The sequence below is a fragment of the Brassica rapa genome, chromosome A10 (genome assembly GCF_000309985.2).
Source record: "Brassica rapa cultivar Chiifu-401-42 chromosome A10, CAAS_Brap_v3.01, whole genome shotgun sequence".
In the NCBI taxonomy this organism is placed as follows: domain Eukaryota; kingdom Viridiplantae; phylum Streptophyta; class Magnoliopsida; order Brassicales; family Brassicaceae; genus Brassica; species Brassica rapa.
Window position 1 is genome coordinate 8,789,080 of NC_024804.2, and position 22,133 is coordinate 8,811,212.

Genomic DNA, 22,133 nt, shown 5'->3' on the forward strand with positions numbered 1-22,133 from the left:
GAAAGATGCAAACCGTGATCTTCCAAAGATGAAGAAAAATATTTGACGTAATTGAGATATGTTTCTCCGGTTTTTCTCCTTTATTCATTTCAGGACTGGAAGTACAATCATGAGCAAGTATGTCAAGGTTGGTGATTCAGCAGCATCTCTACTATTGGCGCCAACATGATAATTATTCAAATTATATAAACAGAGCTTACGCTCTCATATTAATCAGACTTTTGATAAGAAACTTAAAGTTTTGCTTCTTCATTGTGTGATCCATTAAATTCATCTCTAGAGAAGTTGGTTTCAAAGAAGCAATCGCGAGAAACTTTTTGATCAATCCAAGAACAGGTTTCTAAAACCCTAAATGTTCTCAGCAACAAGCTGATAACGATGCCCCTACCACCCAAAAATCTATTGCCGACCTTCAAGCTCAAATCACGGCTCTTGTGACTGTTGTGACTGATCTAACGAAACGAGTGACCGCTGCAATTCGCCGGGGATGCACTGACAATGATTACAATGACAATGGTGTTGAGGAAGAAGACGATAAATTTTTTACATGTCATTTCTATGGTCCAATATATGACAGGTACGACACAGACGATGATGATGATGTTGATAAGGAGGAGCACACATCAAAAGACATCTTCACTAATTGGAACGGCGATCCAATATACAATGAATTTGATGACGAGAACATAGAATTTGCAGAAGCTGAATTTGCCCCAATTTTTTGGATTCTGCTTTTAAAATCAACGTGAAGTAAGATCTCAAAGAAGAGCTAGAAAAGCAACGCATAATTCTCAAAGCATAAATTACGAGGTGGATGATAATCTGATGGAGGAGGAGGAGGAGGAGAATCTGATGGAGACAGAAACTCAGAAGGCTGCAAATGTTAATGAAGGCAAAGAACGTCAGGCTAATAAGAAGAAGCTTGGGAAACCATGTGGTGCTGTGATGGGAGGTACGCTCAAGAAGCGGCTGGTGCAGAGTGTCGTCTCTCCAAGGAAGAAACATACGGCTAAGCAGGGTAGTAAGATGGGGGGAGAAGGGTATATTACCCCCAAAGAAGGCTTCAGTCAAGGCAGATCCTGATCAGGATTAAGGAGTTAACAAGTTCTCAAAAATTTAATGAATAAGTGTAGGGAAAGATCTAGTATTCCCTTTGAATTTCGTTTTGATTTTGCTTTCAATCTTTGCTATGAGTTTCCTCTGAGGTTTTCAGGGAGTTGGAATAATAAATTTAAGTGTTTTTCTTTTGTTTTGAGATCTTATGAGTACGGGTGGTGGTTAGATTTGTGTAGGACTATGCCTTCTCGGGGACTATGGTATTTGGTCAGTTATTGGAGTGTCTTCTTTTCTCTGGTTAAGAGATACATGGGATCTTGGTCTTTGTTTATTAGGAGCATAGAAATGGGGACAAGTGATGAGGAGAGTGTTTTTTTGGAATCGGCATTTTGCCATCGAGGTTATTATGGAGTCTGTTGAGGAGATACCGTTCTTACAAACTGATTTGGAGAAGTTCTGTGTGCTGATTGCTAGCGTCACAAGCTGTGGGTGTAATGGTTTGCTTGTAGAAAGGATGATTAGCAATCCTATTTTGTTTGGAACAGGTAGTTTGGTTTGTCAATATGTGGGGTTCCATTGGTGTTTCTTTATTGGACAGGGGCTTGGCGTTTATGCTTCGGGTGTGTTGTGTTTGGGTATGTGGAGTGAACTATACAGACGATTACATACGAGGTGGGTGGTTACGGAACGGAGCAATAGGGGCAGTGATGCTTTCACAAACAATGTGATAAGGCGATGGGTTTTCCCACTAAGATACAAGTTTATAAGAGGTCAGGAAGATAGGACGAGCGTCCCGGTTGTTACTGGTGTTTGTTGGGATTTTAGGCTTGACAATATTAACTCTATCGGCTTTGTACTTCCTCAAGTTAAATTTATGGACGTTAAGTTGGTCTGTGTAATGGATTTATATAGAGGTATATATCAGGAACTAGAATACTTTGTCTATAATAATATTTTATATATTGTAATTTGTGTTTGTGTATCACTTGGTTATGCGGAATCATTGCTTCGCTCATGTTTAATGATATGTTATTGGTTAAGGAGATGGGCTAATGCAATTGGTCAGCGAAGGAGATGGTTTAACCGAGCTGAATCCGGCTCATATACAATGGTTTTTGGAAAGGGTTTATCACAATATGCAGAGATTCAGAATTTTAATCAAAATACAAGATTAATTCCCTATGCTTGGTGTACTTGTGGGTGGAAGGTGATTTTTGTAAAGGTTACAATTATCGGAAGGTGGTTTATTTTAGTTTTTTTAAATAATGCAACGAAATTAATTATGAAAATATTGAGTTGGAATTGTAGAGGAATGGGGAGTAAATATACGATCAGTTATCTGAGAGAGATATGGTATAAACATAAACCTACCTTTCTTTTCTTGTCGGAAACAAAACAACAGTTTAGTTTTGTCCAGAATTTTCAATTTCATTTTGGTTATAAACATCTACATACGGTGGACCCAATTGGGAGGAGTGGAGGACTAGCCCTTTATCATAACCATGATTCACCGGTAACTATTATCTATTCAAGTAATAGGATTATAGACGTTGAAACAAGTTATAAAGGAAAAACTATTTTTATTTCTTTTGTTTATGGGGAGCATGTTCAGGATCTTCGGGACCAAGTTTGGGAACGTCTTATTCGAATTGGGATAAATAGATTGGAGCCGTGGTTTATTATAGGAGATCTTAACGAAATAACATGTAATCATGAGAAGGAAGGGGGAGTGTTGAGACACGCGTCCACCTTTGTAGATTTTAATAATATGATTGATAACTGTGGGCTTTTGGAATTCCCGTCTTTGGAGAATACTATGTCATGGAGCGGGACGAGGAACAAACAAACGGTACGATGTAGACTGGATCGGGCTTTAGGGAATGTGGAATGGCACAATTTATTTCCGTCCTCCTTTGTAGAGTATTTGGGAATGGTGGGATCATAGGCCTATAGTGACGAATCTAGATGAAAAGCTTGTAAGGACAAGAAGGCAGTTTAGGTTTGATAAGATATGGATTGGAATGGATGGCCTTATGGACTCCATTTCGAAACGTTGGTCTTCAAAAAGACGAAGACAGAACTCGGGTATTGTTGACAAAATTATCAATTGTAGACATGAAATTTTGGCATGGAGGAAGAATAATCCTCCATATGGGAAGGAAAAGATTAATTCCCTTCAGAAGGTTTGGAGGAAGTTCAGTGTGATAATACTAAGACATATGAGGAAGTGTTAGATGTATCCAGGAAATTGCAAAAAGCGTATAGGGATGAAGAATTATATTGGGAACAAAAATGTAGAACGACTTGGCACGCAAAAGGGCGATCGAAATACAAAATTTTACCATGCTTTGACTAAGCAGAGTAGGATACAAAATAAGATTGTGGGCTTGCATAATAGGGACGGTAATTGGGTTACATCAGAATCTGAAGTAGAAGGTGTGGCGATAGATTATTTTAATGATTTGTTTGCGACGTCATCACCTTCGGGCTATGAGGAATTTTTAAAGGAGGTACCTACCCTGATTACGGAAGATCAAAATAGATCTCTAACTTCTTGGGCATCAGAGGAGGAAGTACGATCTGCTTTATTTATGATGCATCCAAAAAAGGCTCCAGGACCAGATGGAATGACGGCTTTATTCTTCCAACAGTCCTGGTCGATTATTAAATCAGACATCACATGTATGGTTAACGAGTTTTTTAGGACTGGATATTTGGATGAGAGGATAAATATGACCAATATTTGTCCCATTCCAAAGACGGTGCGACGGAGTAGAATGATGGAATTGCGCCCCATCAGTCTTTGTAATGTGGGATATAAGATTATTTCGAAGGTGCTTTGCCAACGTTTGAAAAGACTATTGCCACGATTAGTCTTAGAAACACAATCAGCTTTTGTCTCTGAGAGATTAATTTCAGATAATATTTTGATTGCGCAAGAGATGTTTCATGGATTAAGGACGAATAATTCATGTAGGAGAAATTTATGGCTATAAAAACAGATATGAGCAAGACATATGATAGAGTGGAATGACCTTTTATAGAGGCGATGCTGCTAAAGCTGGGATTTGCACAAAGGTGGGTATCTCGGAAAATGTCTTGTATTACATCGGTACAATATAAAGTTATGATTAATGGTCAACCAAAAGGGCATATTGTACCAAATCGAGGTCTTCGTCAGGGTGATCCGTTATCACCTTACTTATTTATTTTGTGTACTGAGGCACTAATAGCGAATATAAGGAAAAAGGAGGAAGAAAAGTTACTAACGGGGCTAAAAGTTGCAAGTGGTAGTCCGGCGATTTCACATCTATTATTTGCGGATGACAGTCTTTTTTTTTTCTGTAAAGCCAATAAGCAAGAATATGAAACTATCCTACAGATCTTGAAAGACTATGAAAGAGCGTCGGGGCAACATATTAATTTCCTAAAATCGTCCTTACAGTTTGGCCACAAGGTTCCAGACGCAGTTCGTCTAGAGGTACAACATATTTTGGGGATCACTACAATTGGTGGGAGGGGAACATATTTGGGAATACCTGAGAGTCTTGGGGGATCTAAATCACAAATTTTTGTTTTTTTTAATGAAAGGGTTAATAATAAAGTTAATAATTAGACAATACGATTCATTACGAAAGGAGGAAAGGAAGTTTTAATCAAAGCAGTGGCATCACCTATGCCAACTCACGTTATGTCATGTTTTCGTTTACCAAAAACGGTTACAAAAAAACTTACGAGTACAGTTTCCCATTTTTGGTGGAGTGGTAGTGGTAATACAAAGGGAATGCATTGGTTTTCATGGGATAAAATGTGCAAAGATAAAGTGAATGGTGGTATTAGTTTTAGAGATATTCAAAATTTTAATACGACGTTATTAGCGAAACAGCTATGGAGGTTAATAGATAAACCTGATTCTCTTTTCGCAAGAGTTTTTAAAGGAAGATACTATAGGAAATCTGATCCTTTGGACCCAATCAGATCATATTCTCCCTCATACGGGTAGAGAAGTATTACATCAGCTAGATCTCTGGTTAATAAAGGGCTAATCAAAAGAGTGGGAACTGGTTCAAGCATTTCGGTCTGGAATGATCCTTGGATCCCTACTCCTCGCCCGAGGTCAGCAATACAAAAATTTTCGAATCAATATTTAAATCCATTACTTAAAGTGGAAGATTTGATTAATCAAGAAGATCTTTCTTGGAATCTGAATTTGCTCAAAGCTTATATACATCGGGATGATGTGGATATTATACGGAGTATAGCTATTAGTCGTAATCCAAAACCGGATTCATATGGCTGGCATTTTACGGACCATGGTCGATATACGGTTAAATCAGGTTATCAAACGGAAACATTATTTCCGGATAGTGGAGCTCATGATAGTTTTTCGGGACCAAATACTAAACCACTCTTGGCTCATTCTTGGAAGCTTCAATGTTCTCCAAAGCTAAAACATTTTGTTTGGCAAATATTATAGGGAAGTCTTCCGGTAACTAAGAATCTTCGTTACCGAGGGATAAAATGTGATACGCAGTGTCAAGTATGTGGAGATGAAGAAGAATCCATTAATCATGTGTTGTTTGAATGTCCGTTGGCATTACAAACTTGGGCTTTATTTAATATTCCCTCATGTCCGGGGGTTTTCCCCACCCCGTTTCTTTTCATAAATATGGACTATCTTTTCTGGCGGTTACCCAAGGAACCGGACTTGAATTATTTTCCATGGATACTGTGGTATATTTGGAAGAATCGAAACGCTAAAGTTTTTAGGAATCAGACAAGAACCCCTTTTGACATTCTCAGGACTGCGGAGATAGAAGGTGTTTTATGGGCTGAAGCTCAGAAAGATGCGGCTATGAATCGTGGACCCCTAGATGTTATAGGAGAAGCTCTGCCAAATGGCATCGATAAGTGTTATATTGATGGAGCATGGAAAGAAAATGATCTTTACACGAGACAAGGATGGGTCTATAGGAAAAATGAATCCACTGATACTATGATGGGTGCAATGTCTATTCGCAGAAGTCTATCACCTTTACATGCTGAATGTGAAGCTTTGATATGGGCGATGGAGTGTATGAAGACCCTACAAGTTTCAGAAGTGGTGTTTGCAACTGACTGCTCTCAATTGGTGAAAATAGTGTCCACACCAACAGAATGGTCGGCGTTCACTACACATATGGAGGAGTTTCTGCGATGTAAGGAATTCTTTCTCAACTTTACTATCCAACATATCCCAAGGGCGCAAAACACTCTGGCGGACAAGCTGGCACGAGGTGTTAGGACTTCGCCAGCTGCTATGGTTTATGTTGATTCAGTTCTCCCGAAATGGTTCTCGGACCAGAGATTTTTTTAGTTCCTTAACCTTTTGCTGTAAAAAAAAATAAAATTATGTTTTGTGGAAAGAGGAAGAGTCAGTAGTTTTTTACCTTACTATGGCACGGTGAGAGATCTCAATTATGAGAAACAAGTGAAATTTTATTTTTCTTGTCATTATGGACAGAGGAAGAGTCAGTAGTTTTACTTTATTATGGCATGGTGAGAGCTCTCAATTATGAGAAACAAGTGAAATTTTATTTTTCTTGTCATTATGGATAGAGGAAGAGTTAGTAGTTTTACTTTATTATGGAATTTTACTTTATTATGGAACGGTGAGAGCTCTCAATTGTGAGAAACAAGTGAAATTTTATTTTTCTTGTCATTATGGACTGAGGAAGAGCAAGCCACCCGATCCTATTCAAAGTAAAAGCTTGTTTCTTTGCACGAGTAGTAACTATGATACGAGAGTACTTGGTGGTGATTATACTTATGTTAGCTGCAAGATACATGAAAAAGTGGAGGTGAGTCATGCATTTGACATGACGTCTTGTGATTGTTTCGGTTACTTGCGAGTTGAGTCAGAACATCAGAAGATGGCTACGGTTCAGCCGGTGCTGTGAGCTGTGGGAGCATAAAGATTACACATGATTTATCAAGATCACAATGCATGGGAGACGGTGTCTCACTAATTATTCTGTCAGTGTTTGTGCAATATTCTGCCAAACTTGCAATTAAATATGAAAGTCATATTATTATTATTATTATTATTATTATTATTATTATTATTATTATTATTATTATTTTAAAGAAGACGGTCATATTAAAAGAGCAATTATCTATCACTCTTAAAGACTCACTCCTCTCTAATCACCAACCTTCCAACCTCCATATCTTCCACATTGCTGAAGCTTATGACGCCATCCGTCGTTTTTGGCTCCCTAGCCCTTTCCGTCGCTGTTAGCTCCCTAGCCCTTTCCGCCTCCAATGGCCAATTAATCCTACACATCGACACCATCATACCAATCATACATGATATCTGCGCCACGAGCATCCCAAGCCAAAGTCCCATGAATCCAAACCCAAACCAAAAAGTTAAAACCATTCCTACAGGCAAACCAATCACATAAAATGCCGCTATATTGATATTAGCTCCCGTCATTGGCCTCGCCGACCCTCTGAGAACGCCGCATCCAGTAGTCTGAGGGCAGTTTCCCAGCTCGCAAAGGCCAACGACTGGTAGAACCATCATAGTCAAATTAATGACTTCTTCATCATCCGTGAAAAACGTAGCCCATACCTTTCTGACTGAGAAAGTGAATATGAGAGCCATGAGCCCGAGGGCGATGCTGAGACCAAGTCCGACAAAGGTGGCTCTTCTCGCTCTCTGTGGCTGGTTCGAACCCAGCTCGTTTCCTACACGAGTCGAGACTGCAGAGCCCAATGAATGAGGGAAAATATAAACAAGGGAAGTGATTTGGATGAGAATACCCATTGAAGAAACGGATACTTTAGGGTTTATAAGTAACCCACAAAGCACAATCATGATCTCGTAGCACCACCACTCGAGACAAACTGCAACACAACTGGGTACCGCGAGACCAAGCAGCTTCTTCCATTCTCTCACACTCTGTTCATACGACTCCTCTGAGACCTTCTCATCTTTACTTAGCTTTTCTTCGAAGAAAGCTATGTAGATGAAGAGAAATACGACAAGGTTGAAATTTGACAGAGCACCACTCAAAGCAATACCTTTGATCTCAAAACCGAGGTATGACACTAGGAGGAATGTAACCGGAAAGTGGAGAACACTCGCAATCCCTGTGCATACTGATAAAGGTAGAGTCTTTGACTGTGTCCTGAAATAAGCTCTTAATGGGTGTAAGAAAGATTGAGCAAGGAGATCTGGAACAGAGTAAAGCAGAAAGGTGTGAGCTATGGATGCGAGCTCCTCGTCCTGTTTTAACAATTTCAGAATCCTCTTGATGTTTATCCATAGAAGAAAAACAGGGAGAGTTGTGACGAGGAGTAGGATGATTCCTCGACGGATTGTTGCCCGGAAGAGTTTATAGTTTGTTGCACCAATTGCTTGTGAGCAAATTGAGTCTACACCCATGGTTAAACCAGAGAAGAACGAGTAAGCGGTGATGTTGGCAAATGCAAGTGCGAGGGAGCCGCCTGCAAGAGTGGGGCCACCAAGACCGGCCAGGAAAAACATAGATATGAAGGAGCGAAAGTAAAGGAGAACATTTGTGATGATCAATGGGTAAGCGATTCTTAAAATGGAGATTGCATCTATTGCAAAGAGGGAGAGAAGCGCAAAGAAATTTTTAAGTAAATGTAGTTTCTCGTGAAGAGAGATATTTGGGAGAAATGGTACTGTAACTTCATCGTTGAAACGATTTGATTGAGACATTCTTTCTCTTTTATGTTAGATAGAAGCAGGAGGGGATGAAGAAGTATGGTTAAGCATTGGCTTTATATAGTGAAATTAGTCATTGGAAGTTCTAACATTATTTTTTTCCAAATTTGGTCATATATTTTCCTTACTTTTAATTAACAATTATCATAAAATCAATATATACAACTGTGTATATATATACGTGTTGACTATATAATAAAGTTGTACACGCGCTTTCGATTCTCTTTCAATTCATAATGACATGTGGTAAACATTCATACGAATAGTAGATTTTCATCTCTAAGTTTTAATTTTTTAAGGATATACTTTCTTTCTTTGCTTCTAATTTTCTCCTCTCGGTTGGACCTCATACAATGTATGTTGTTTGATTTCGTATACACGTGTCATTAACAAGATTCGAATCCAATATACAAAATTTTATGTGGCTTGAATCAATACAATGAAATGTGGGTCCTTTTTCAAAGATATAGTAGATTTTTATATATAAATGCTAAATATTTTGAGGACATAATCTTAATTTTTTTTCATCTTCGATTTTTATTTATCCAATATATTCTACTTAAATATGTAAACACATGTAACTACTTGTAAAAGGGACCATTTGTGATGACCAATGGGAAAGAGATTCTTGCGATTAAGATTACTTTATTTGTGAAAAAGGAGAGAAGAGGAAAATAATTTTTAAGTAAATTTAGTTTCTCATGAAGAAAGAATCTTGGAAGAAAGATTATTGTAACTTCGTCTTTGACATGATTTATTTGAGATATTTTTTCTTTTTTAAAAGTTAGATAAGTAAGAGAAAAAGGATTTTTGGGTGTGAAGAAGCTTAGTTAATTATAGAAGGATTTAATATATAAATCCAATCTGATATAGGCCCAATCGCAATGGGCTAAATTTACAGTTTCCACTTGATCATCTACAAAGCCTAGCTATTCTTACCTAAAAAGGATACTTCACAGCTAGAGGTAGCGAGCTCCAGGTCTAATAAATAATAACTAAGATCCGCGGTCAAACAGTTACACAACATACCAAGATCTTTGGTGCAAGACACGTCACATGCACCTTAGATACACGGAGTAGTTGGAGTGATCCAAAGGATTCATCTCTTATAATAACAAAGTCTAGTATTAAGCTCTAATTTCAGGCCTTCCCTGGCAATCGGGATCGGGGTTCTTGAAATTTAAGAAGGTGTAATTCGCAAAGGGCCAAAGAGTTTATTCTAGGACTTAGGCCAATTATGCATGTGTTTTGGTATTGGGGCTACATATATAGTATAAAAAGAGGTGCAATTTAGGTTTTATCATACAATTAGTGTTTCGTATAATCCTTCCTTTAGCCTTATGAAAATTGTTTTCATATAACTTTGTTTCAGTCACAAAAGCTGTTCTGAAAGGCTTCAGTTGAACTTAGCTAAAGTCATCCCCTAGGAAGATGAAGCCTAAGAGGCTCGACGCCGAATTTATTGGAAACAAGTTACATGATAGTGATTTGCTTGGTCGTAATAGAGAGAACCGTGAGCCCTACTCTTCTCTCATGAGTGAATCCAATTGCGGAGAAATGTGGAACAAGGCAATGACAAATGATGGTCCCATCAGCTTGAGTGAGATTGAGCTACTAATCAAAGCTGCAAAAGCCATCATCATCTCCTCTAAGAAGTAAGGTTCTCATTCTCTTATCTATAAGTCAATTACAGTAGATTCAGAGGGTAGTCATCACATGATTAGTGACAAGAATCTAATTAATGATGTTACACTTGTTCTTGGGAATGTTATAATCAAATGGATAAAAGGTGAAGAACGAAGGAATTGAGAATCTTAGGCTTGCATCCAAACTATTCTTTGTGAGGAAAGCCATGGTTGACCTGAATTGTCAGGTGTTGGGGTCAAAATCGGTCACGACGGAATCAATATCCGAAAGTCCGTAAAAATCGGCATGAACGTTTTTACGAAATGTAATCTTCGTAAAGAAATCTTTACGAAGAGCCTTGCGGTAAAATTGTGTTCAAATCTCAATCGAACCACTTAATACTGATTTACTGATTGTCCGAAGGCAACAGACATGTATCCAAATCAGCCACAAACGAGCTCGAGTATGGCGATCGGACCACAGACAAGCCAAGCACGATCACTACGCAACGACCAAGCATGCACACGTAGCAACCGAGCATGCGTACCACTCGGTCGCTACGTAGAGGCCGAGCACGAGTACCGCTCGGTCGCTGTTGGGGTCGAAAACGGTTACGACAAAGTTAATGTCCAAACCTCCGCAAAAATGAGTGTGAGTATCATTCTGCGACAATTATGCTTCGTAAAGAATGTCACAACAAAGGATCTCGCGTTAAAACCTTGTTCGAGTCTCGGTTGGATCAGACACCGGCTTTCCCAAGGTAACGGATACGTATCTAAAACAGCCACGGATAAGTTCGAGTATGACGATTGGAACACGGACAAGCCAAGCACGGTCGCTACGCAGCAACCAAGCATGCACACTGCTCGGTCGCTACGTAGCGACCGAGCTCGAGCCAAGCACGCACACGGCTCGGTTGCTACGTAGCGACCGAGCACGCACACAGCTCGGTCGCTACGTAGCGACCGAGCTCCAGCCAAGCTCGGTCTCTATGCAGCGACCAAGCAAGTACACGGCTCGGTCGTTACATAGCGACCGAGCATGCACACAGCTCGGTCGCTACGTAGCGACCAAGCTCAAGCCAACTCTCCACTCGCTACATAGCAACCTTTCAGGCCTCAGAAATTTCCTACTTTGCGTTCTATTTTGAATCCTCATCGAAACGCTTTTCGTTTCGTCTCAATCGAAGTTTTCGTTGAGATTTTACGACGAAAACAAGTAGGACTCTTCTGGGCTTGCTTCTACTCGCTATGTAGCGACCTGTCAGACCTCCGCTCGCTACATAGCGACCTGTAAGGCCTCAGAAAGTTCCTACTCTGCGTTCTTTTTTGAACTCTCATCGAAACGCTTTTTGTCTCGTCTCAATCGGAGTTTCCGTTGAGATTTTACGACGAAAACAAGTAGGACTCTTCTTGGTTTGCTTCTACTCGCTACGTAGCGACCTGTCAGACCTCCACTCGCTACATAGCGACCTGTCAGGCCTCAGAAAAGTCCTCCTTTACGTTCTCATTTGAGTCCTCATTAAAACGCTTTTCGTTTCGTCTCAGTCGGAGTTTCCGTTGAGATTTTACGACGAAAACAAATTAGACTCGTCTAAACTCCTTGGCTTGCTCGCCCTTACCTCCATCTTTGCGTTCTCCTTCGAATCTCGATCGAAACATCTCTTGTGTCGTCTCGATTGGAGTTACCATTGAAGTTTACGATAAAAAACCCGCAAAGACTTGTTTTCTCGCATGGATTCAAATTAATCGTATAAAACGGCAACGGTTAACTTAACACCTTAGCCGCCTCAACTATACGATTACGTTGAACTTTTTTATAAAAATTGATGTCGTATCTAAGGAGAAGATAACAGTCAAGTTCGGAAGATAAATGTCAAGTTTCAAAGGATAAATACCAATATCGAAAATAGTGAACATACACGAGAAGAGAAAGGGGAAATAAGCAAGCAAAACTGAGAAGAGACAAAACTGCATCTTCGAGAGAACTAAGGTATTTCCGACTTGAAATTTTTGAAATCAGACTAAGAATTTTTGTAGGAATTACTAAGAAATAAAAACACCTTTGAGACTGCCATAAAACTTTAGGGAACGTAAAACCTAGGTGGATAGTCTAGCGAACTAAGTCTTAGGCGATTTTTCCGGTCTCGATATATAGTTCCATAACTGTTCAACCAGATCTTGCAAACCGATCTAAACTCTCTGAAAATTGAGAAACGATCGCCACGCATATCAATCTCGCTTCCTAAAGAGAGAAAAAATTAGAGACATGAACATCGTCTTAAAACCGATTCGTTTCTAACAATTTTCTCGGAACCGACATATTCCAAGTCGTGAACGTGGAAATAACCAAATCACAGTCCAAGCGTCGTCTTCAAATCGTCTCGGATTATTGATCATTCCAAACCTCAGAAGAAGAAACGTACACAGCCCTTCAAAGTATCGGTTCAACCGTTTTCTTTCGTAAAAAAAAGGGAGTAGGTACGTATACTATACTCGTATACTCCCAAACTTCGAAAACTTTTGCAAATCGTCAAGAAAACGATTTCGTCAAAGCAAATCATCCCAAATGGGCAAACGACGATCTAAAATTCGTTTAAACGCTAGCAACATATCCAGACGATCATGAACATAATCTCAAAGACTATACATCATTTCTTGTCGCAATCATGCGTACAGAAAATCTGTCCTAATATCAAACTGAAATTCGACGATTAGCCAAAGTATTGAAACCCTTTCCGGCTTTAGAAAGCCAGTTTTGTTTAAAAATTTCTACGAGAAATCTTCAATCACAAAAGCATTTCTTTCAGTTTCCGTTGTACCAAGTGAGTCACGGAAAAGTATCGAAAACATTTGCGACGAAGAAAACTCGAGAATAGATGTAGCATCGTGCACATTAAAAGGAACACTTTCCTCCCGATGGTTAGCTAGATCCACCTCTGGTTGACCAATTCGTTCCAGAAATGAATGTGTCATGAGAATCTTCTCAAAAAACCTATGAAAACGTAGGTAAGTTCCCATTCCTCTTAAAATTCTGGATGCCTAAAATATCCCTTAACTCTTGTCTGACAGATTCTTCGATCTTGTGTCCAAATTGAATCGAAGACTTATCAAAATTGATGAGTTGACCTGATACTACCTCATATTCCTTTAAAAATTCTGAGAATGGTTTGACACTCTTCTTTTTGAGCTTTACAAAAGAAGAGGTTATCGTCTGCAAAGAGCAAATGAGATATCGATGGACATGCTCTGGCTACCTATATTCCCCTTAGTTGTCGCCCTCTCTCCGCCTTATTTATATTTGCAATTAAAGCCTCAGTGCACAGAATAAACAAATAAGGAGATAAATGATTCCCTTGACGTAGACCTCTATGTGGAACAATTAGGCCACATGGCTAGTAGAACCTGATATTAAACCAATGATATACACTCCATCATTAGTTTAATCCAACAAAGATCAAAACCCATCTTCTGTATTAAGGCCTTGATAAAATCCCATTTCACCCTTTCATACGCTTTACTCATGTCCATTTTAATTGCCATGATTTTCCTTGACATGCTTTATTGGTCCACAATCCATGAAATATTTCCTCAGCTATAAGAATATTATCAGAAATTAACCTTCCTGCCACAAATGCCGATTGAGTTTCTGAAATGAGGGAGGTAAGGCATATTTTCAATCTCTGACACAAAATCTTCAAGATAATTTTATACCCTACATTACAAAGACTAATTGGCCTTAGTTCCGTCATCCTTATAGGCCTCTCCGTCTTTGGGATCATACAGATGTTAGTTATATTTAACCTTGAATCCATTTCTCCTGAAACCAAAAAAAATATTCACCATTTCTACCAAATCATTCTTAATAATATGCCAGAAATACTGAAAGAAAGAGCAGTCATGACATCCGGTCCTGATACTTTCTCTGGATGCATCATAAACAAAGCCTCTTTAACCTCATCCTCGGTCGCTATCCTCAACAAACGTTGATTCATCTGAGGACTGATACCCTGTGTTACCTCTGTCAGGAAACTATAAAACTCCGATGGTGAAGTGGTACTAAATAGATCTTCAAAAGAGTCTACTGCCACCTTTTCCACACTGTTATTCTCTGTAATCCAATTTCCCGCAGCATCATGTAGCCCGACAATCCTATTACAGACCTGTCTTTTCTTAGTTAACGCGTGATAGAATTTTGTATTAAGATCTCCAGATGAATACCACATATTCCTGCTTTTCTGATGCCAGTAATCCTCTTCATCCTTTGTATGCATTTTGTAACTTCATAGATACCTCCACAATTTCCTCTTGAGACCTGGTGTTATCTATTTGTACCTCTTCGAGGGCTTTTTGTAACTCATTTATTTTTTCCTTTTCAAAAAGTGGATTATTTTTCCTCGAGTTAGCAATTTCATGATGACAATTACTAATTTTTGCCACTATACCCTCTGCTCCTCCTTCGCTATAATCTGATCAGCCCATTGTAATTGATTCCATAAAACCTTATTGTCTAATCCATCTCTTATCAAATCGAAATTTTTCTTCCCTCCTGGGAACTTTATTTTCTAGATATGCCACCACCGGTCGATGATCAGATGCCACCATCCCTAAATATATTGTATAAAACAGGGAAATAAAGTGTGCACTCTTCGTTTGCTAAAGCGTGATCTAGTTGACATCTAATCATCACTGCCCCTTTCTCTTTTCCTCTTCTCCCTTGCCATGAAATTTTGTATCCCCGAGCCGGGAACTCCAATAATCCACTATTTCTTATCATGTTGTTAAAAGGAATAAATGAATCTGTATTTCTAAAAGATCCTCCCTCTTTTTCATGGTTTCCAGTGATCTCATTTAGATCACCAATGATGAACCGGGGTTCGGATCGCGAGAGCCCATATCTAGTTAAACGTTTCCACACTTGTTCCCTCAGTTTTTGAACTGGGTCACCATACACAAAAGTTAGATAAACCGTTTTCCCAAGAACCACCGCTTCCACATCTATCATTCTGTTACTAGAGTATAAAAACTTAATATGATACTCATTACTGTAAAAAAGCGCTAATCCACCACTTCTCTCCACTGGATCTACTGTGACTATATTATCAAATCCAAAGTGTTATTGAAAATCTTGAACAAATTCAGAATCTTGCTTTGTTTCAGATTAAAAAAAAATTGATTTATATTTATGTCATATCTCCCTTAGATAGCTTATGGTCCATTTCTTCCCATTCGTCGGCAGTTCCATTTATGTGTGTTTATTTTAATTTTTTGAGAGTTATTGTTAAGTATTTGTATATTTTTGATAAACATTATTTCTATTCTTAACAAAAACTATTATTTTTGAACATACAAAATTTTAAAAATATTCTCTACTATTAAAAACTAAATCAGCTATTAAAAATCATGCTCATTCCTTTTTCGAAGGGAAAAATAAATACTTCCTACAATTTAGCTTATTTATAAATAAAATTCTATAATTGATTTAATGTACCACTGATTTAGCATATACAGTAAAACCTCTATAAATAATACTCGATAAATTAATACTCTATAAATTAATAATTTTACCGGTCCCAACTTGGATCGGTTTAAAATTTGACATAAATCGATAAAATAATAAGATAATATTTTTTTAGAAAATTCTATGTAAAATATGGTCTCATTAAAACTATAAATTTATTATTTATATTTATACATATTTTATATAAGTAAGAAGCTAGTATTATATTGTTTGTTTTATATTCACAATGGAAATATCTATATATTTCTATAACACTTAATATATTTTTGATGAGATTTAGTAATATTGTATCTAAAATAACATTTAAGTTCTATGCAATATATATATATATATATACCAAATAATATAATATAAGTAGTATAAATGTCAAATTTCAAAAAATAACAATTAATTTCTATACACTAAAATCAAATACTTTTCTTATCTTAGAATAAATATATATTTAAATAAGAAATCTAAATAAGAAATTTTTTATAAATTAATATCTCTATGACTTAATAAAATTTCAAAGTTCCAACGTTATTAATATATATAGAGGTTCTATTGTACGATATTTTTCATATAATTTTGCATTTTACGCTCCAATTTAACCATAAATAGAATACCTGATTTAAAACCATGATCAAAATATACGGGTTAAAAACCATGATCAAAATAAATATTTACACACTCTTACAAATGTAAAAACATACATGTAAAAACCCATGATCAAAATATAAATATGAAGTTATATTCATTTTTTTGAACAGCGAAGTTATATTCATTTATACTGTAAAATATAAATAGTCAATTTATATTATATGAATATAATATAAATTAGTCTGTCAATATATTATTTTATTCATATTTCATATAAATAATAATCCAATCAAATCTAATACGATAAATATATAATAAGAAATATGGGTGATACAGTTGACGGCTCAAAAACATAAAATAAAATTATTCATTATAGACTATTATAATTAGTGTATTTAGAAATACCGTATTTAAAACATTATTTTATACATATAAATGTCAAATATATACCATTATTTTGTACAAAACAAACAATTACTTAAAAAAGTTAAAAAAAACACCCGCACAGTCGACTATGTCAAACTCAAGTTTTATTTTAAAACGGAAGTATGCAACTAGTACACAAGAAGCTACATCGTTTTAAGCTTAAGGCAAAGTATTAAACCCATAGCTATAATTGAGTTATGCGGGTTGAGCACATTCGTTTGGGACTAGCGATAACGGATATGTCTCGCTCATACATATCGACTTGTTTTAAAATTGCGATAGAGAAGTAATATATTTTATTTTACAACCAAAGTATGCAACTATTACACAAGAAGCTACATGGTTTTAATCTTCTCGAAAGGCAAAGTACTAAACCCACGTAATTAAAATGTAAAACAAAAAGAGAGAAAATATTCAAGATGGAGAAGGATGAAAGAGACCATGCAAGAAAATTACAACATTTCATGGAGAAGTTCTTTAATTTAAATGATGATGATGGATCATTTATGGATGGATATATTATAAGAAATCAGGCATAAATGAACCTATAGAGCTCGGCTTTTGATGATGTCGAAACTCATCTCACTCGGGTCCGTGGCCTGTAACTCCACTTGAATCCCATCCAATTCTCTCTTGAACCTGTCTTTTGAACTCGCATACACCATCTTCATCCTCACCCTCGATGAATCCGGTGACCTACCATATACGTACATGAATAATCCAATACAGTCATTTTTATATGTTTGACAACATGTAACCATGACATTTAGTCTAAGTGATTTGTGCTACACATGTTCAGACCCACACTATGCATGATATATGTAACTGTTTCATAACATAAAAGGTTTATGTTTCATGAGGGTTTTGTAATACCATGCTATGAAGAAGATCTTGCTCTTCTGGCAATTCTCAGCAGTGGTGAAGTCAAAGTCAAAGACAGCATAGCGACACTCATTGGCAGGTAGGGAATTGGAGAAATCGTCGTAGTTCTCCTCGGGACTTCCCAGCTTTTCCACCACCACTTGTTGTCCGTCTATCCTGAATATTATGAACCTATAGTTTCTTTTCGATTTTAGCTCCAAAAACTTGAGCTTACATTCATCTTCCACCGCCATTCCCGACGCCGCGTTCGCCTTTTCAATTCATATAAAACATAAGTTTAAGATAAAAAATATAGACAGATAAGTCATAGTTCCAAAATATATTGTTGCGTTAGTGTATGAGGCATAACAAGAAACAATGTTCAAACGTCTATAACACAACTTTCGCCACAATAAGAATGAGAGAACACACCATTGTGTTTGGTTGATGGAGGCAAGAGAGATGGGACTTTTTGTTTTGTTTTTGTTTTTGTTTTTGTTTTTGTCCTCTTTTGTGGGAGGGGAGATTCTATAGTTTGATTTGAATAAGCCAATGGAGAGGAACTCGGACAACCCCTCTTCTTTTTAAACATCAAACCCACACCTTTCTTCCTCTCTATCCTTCAAATTCGCTTAATCATCCCTTCTTTCTATTCTATTTTAAGGATATTTTTATTTTCTTCTTATCCATCCATGCTAATGCCTATATATGTCTATCATTTAATTGAGATAACCATTTGCGGTTTTAATCAATTGGTTCTTGCTCGGTTGAATCATTTTAGCAATTATATGAAGCAGCTGATGGGATATGTGGTTTCATTACATGACACTATTGTAACATTCGGATATACAGAAATTTTTTTAGTAGAATTGATTTAGCTACCTAGTCATCAAATTATATTTAATTTTTTTTTTTTACATATCCAGAAAATACGTCATTAGTTAAGTTTGCTTGAGCTACAGTAATGGAAGGATATAGATGATGATATCATTCAAATTACCTTAAGGAGTGGTTTTACTCTCTCCAATAAGAGGTTCAATTGTAGTACTTAGGGATCGAATCCACAAGGATATGGGGCACACAATAGATCCTAATCAGCAGTGATTAAGCTAGGTAAATTATGAAAACAGTAAATAGCAAGCAAAGCAAACAAGGCAGTTGTTCAGTTGATTTGTTTTTTGATAGACCATGGATTTTACCCACTTTTAGCCATGGTTTATAAGTGTTTTAATAACTAATTATTATGTTTTAGGGTTAATTTAGTATATGTATAGGTTCATGAGTGATTTGGAAAAAAGTGATGACTTTGGAACATTTTGGAGATAAAAGGAGAGAACCCCCGAGCTGACCATCGAGCAAGACCAGAGGTCGACATTCAGAGGAAATAAACGATCGATGCACGCCTTGTGACATCGATCGACGGCGAAGCGCGCAGAAGCCTGTTTGGTTCCAGCCGACTTAGAGTCCAAAATTTCACCAAATTACAAGACTGCCTCTGACGAGTTTTTAACCTAATATTTATAGCTTGCCCATGTGTTTTAGGCAAAGTGTTCTTTCTTGTTCTCTTGTTTTCACAGCAAAAAGGTTCTCTAGGATTTAGTAGAGTTGGAGAGAAGATCCAGAGAGATTTGTGATTGGAACTCCATTTTTATATTTTTTTTATCTATGCAATTTTTATACTTTATTGTTGTTATGAATTGCTTAACTATGTATGAGTAGTTCTACTGTTATGTTTAGAGTTCAAATAGCTTATGAGAGATTAGCCCTAACTATAGATTGCTAGTTGTGATATTCATCAATATGATTGTCATTAATGCATGTTTCTAGTTTAGCTAACTAGAACCTTAACCAAGGAGTTGTAGGCACAAGTTAACACTTGAATCTCACCCTAAATCCGTCATAATTGAGCTAGGATTGTTAGAGTAAGGCGAAAGCTGATCTAGTAAGCCTAGTGAGCATTATTCAACATGCGCATAAAGTTTGACTAAGAGCGCGTCGATCAATATTCCTATAGAATAATCGATCGGCGGTGCAAAAGGTGTATTGATCGATGATTCAAGAAAAACTTTCTAATTTGTATGACCTACTGTTGAGACCATTAGATCTGGTCAATAAGCAAACCTAGAAAGCGAACGCCGATCGGTTTGTAAGTGATTGAGCTCTATAATATCATGAATATAACTGTTAAGCATCTGTAGGATTATAATTATGATTACCTGAATAGAAACCCTTAGTCTAGTTATTTCATTTAAGTATCAAAAACCCAATCAAACCAACCGAGCAACTACCTTGCTCACAACTTGCTATTTACATTTAAACATAATCAACCTAGCTTAATCATTCTGATTATATTTATTAGGTACTCTAGCTCCTTGTGGATTCGATTCCTAAGTACTACAATTGAACATCTTATTTGAGAGAGTAATTCACTTCTTAGGGTAATTTGAGTGAGATCTACTTTGATTTAGTCTAGGTTACTTCTTTAAACCTCTTTCTAACATAAAATTTTTCTTGTCTTTTCAGGTGCATGCCCAACAGTACCAGAAACAACAAGGAAACACCATTGCTATTTTTATCAGATCCTGCAAGCTTGGAACGTTCGATCCGCAAAGGAAGACGCTCCTCGTCGACCGACAACAACACTAGTTCATCGATCGACACTCGCCAACCACCATCGACCGAAACTATTCTTCCATCGACCGACATCTTCTATCCCACATCGATTGATACTTCATCCCAAACATCGATCGATATTGAGCCGCGAGACATGGTTGCAACTTTAGTTCTTATACAAGATGAGAATTGAGACCGGCATGACCAGGAGGGTCATCTGCGTAATGCAGCAGGTCAGAGGATAGATGCTCAGGGGACTGTAATCCCTGAGCCTGATACTGATGCTACAGGAGTTCCTCAACCTGTAGATGAGGCTGCTCGCCCCAGAACGTTGGCAGATTACAACCGTCCATATCAGTTCTATGCCAACAGATCAGCTATTCGTCCTCCAGCTATCCAGAGAGGTGGTTTCGAGTTGAAGCCGCAGTACTACACTCTGGCGGGATGGACACCTTACAGTGGGTTATCCTACGAGCATCAAATGGACCATCTGGAGAGGTTCGAGGATCTTATATCTGCTATCAAAGTCAATGGAGTCCCTCATGACTACCTATTCTGCAAGCTCTCAAGAACTCACTTGGAGATGCTTCGTATTGGCTTAAGCAGTTACTACCAGGATCTCTTACATCATGGGCCGACATCAAGAACGCATTCCTGCGTAACTTCTTTGATGAGGCACGTGCTGAAGATTTGAAGAGCAAGATTGTTACATTTACGCATGAGCCTAGAAAGTCATTCAGAAGCTTCTGAGTCAGATTCAAGTCTTACCAACGAGATTGTCCACACCGTGGATTAAATGAAGTGCAGCTGCTTAGCACTTTCTTCAGAGGCATCACAGTGCAGTATCAGATGGCTCTTGATGCGTCTAGTGAAGGGAACTTCAACACTAAGAATCCAGAAGAGGCTGTGAGACTTATTGAGAACTTGGCATCCAGCAATAGCACCAAGAACACTGATTTTGAGAGAAGGAAATTTGTAGCTATCCTTGGAAAGGAGCAGATGGACGAGGTGAAGGCAAAGTTGGACAGTGTTCACAAGCTTCTCATGAAGCAGGTTTGCTTAGTATATGATGTAGATGTTATAGATACAGAGGATAAATCAGAAGTAGAGGAGGATGTGAACTTTATCAGTGGAACTGGATTCTAGAGGTTTGGAAACCAGAGTGGAAATGAAAACTTCTATGGCAATGGACAGAGTAGTAACTTCAACCAGAGTTCGCAATACCAAAAACCCTACAGCCATAACTACAACAGCAACAAAATCAGGAGTTATGTAAACTCATCTTACCACAAACCACCACCACAAACTCAAGAGACCAAAATAGAAGCAATGCTTGATCGGGTCCTTGAAGGACAGCAGACCCTGACGGTGGATTTCAATGGGAAGATTGATTTTGTCTACAACAACCTGAACACAAAGTTTGAGACTTTGAGCACTCATGTGAAGAAGCTGGAAATACAGGTAGTTCAGATATAAGAAGTTGTTAAGAGGCAAGAAGCTTTAGCAAGGGGGAGAGGAGATGATGTGATGAAGCACCACATGAATGCCATCATAGATGATGATTTCTGGCAAGTGGTGAAGCATGAGAAGCTGTAAGAAGTAGATTTCGAAGTAGAAAGTTTAATGAGTTTTGGCGGATCGTATTGGTGTCGATCAAAGTCAAACTTCGAACATTGATCGACGGACTTCAACCAGAACCGATTGACAAGCTTTT

At 37.7% G+C, this 22,133-nt stretch overlaps 2 protein-coding genes across 2 annotated transcripts; both read right to left on the minus strand.

The window, feature by feature from the left end:
- Positions 1-1,169: 1,169 nt before the first annotated feature.
- Positions 1,170-16,184, minus strand: LOC103832535 (protein DETOXIFICATION 50). Its single transcript, XM_033281558.1, has one exon. It carries the CDS (start codon positions 8,786-8,788, stop codon positions 7,229-7,231), a length of 1,560 nt encoding a protein of 519 aa, XP_033137449.1. The 5' UTR covers positions 8,789-16,184; the 3' UTR covers positions 1,170-7,228.
- Positions 16,185-17,224: 1,040 nt separating this feature from the next.
- LOC103832526 (actin-depolymerizing factor 7) lies at positions 17,225-18,426 on the minus strand. The gene is made up of 3 exons (XM_009108545.3): positions 18,239-18,426; positions 17,819-18,078; positions 17,225-17,641 (listed from the first exon to the last, which is right to left on the minus strand). The coding sequence occupies exons 1-3, from the start codon at positions 18,239-18,241 to the stop codon at positions 17,491-17,493; spliced, it is 414 nt and encodes a 137-aa protein (XP_009106793.1). The 5' UTR covers positions 18,242-18,426; the 3' UTR covers positions 17,225-17,490.
- Positions 18,427-22,133: the final 3,707 nt, after the last annotated feature.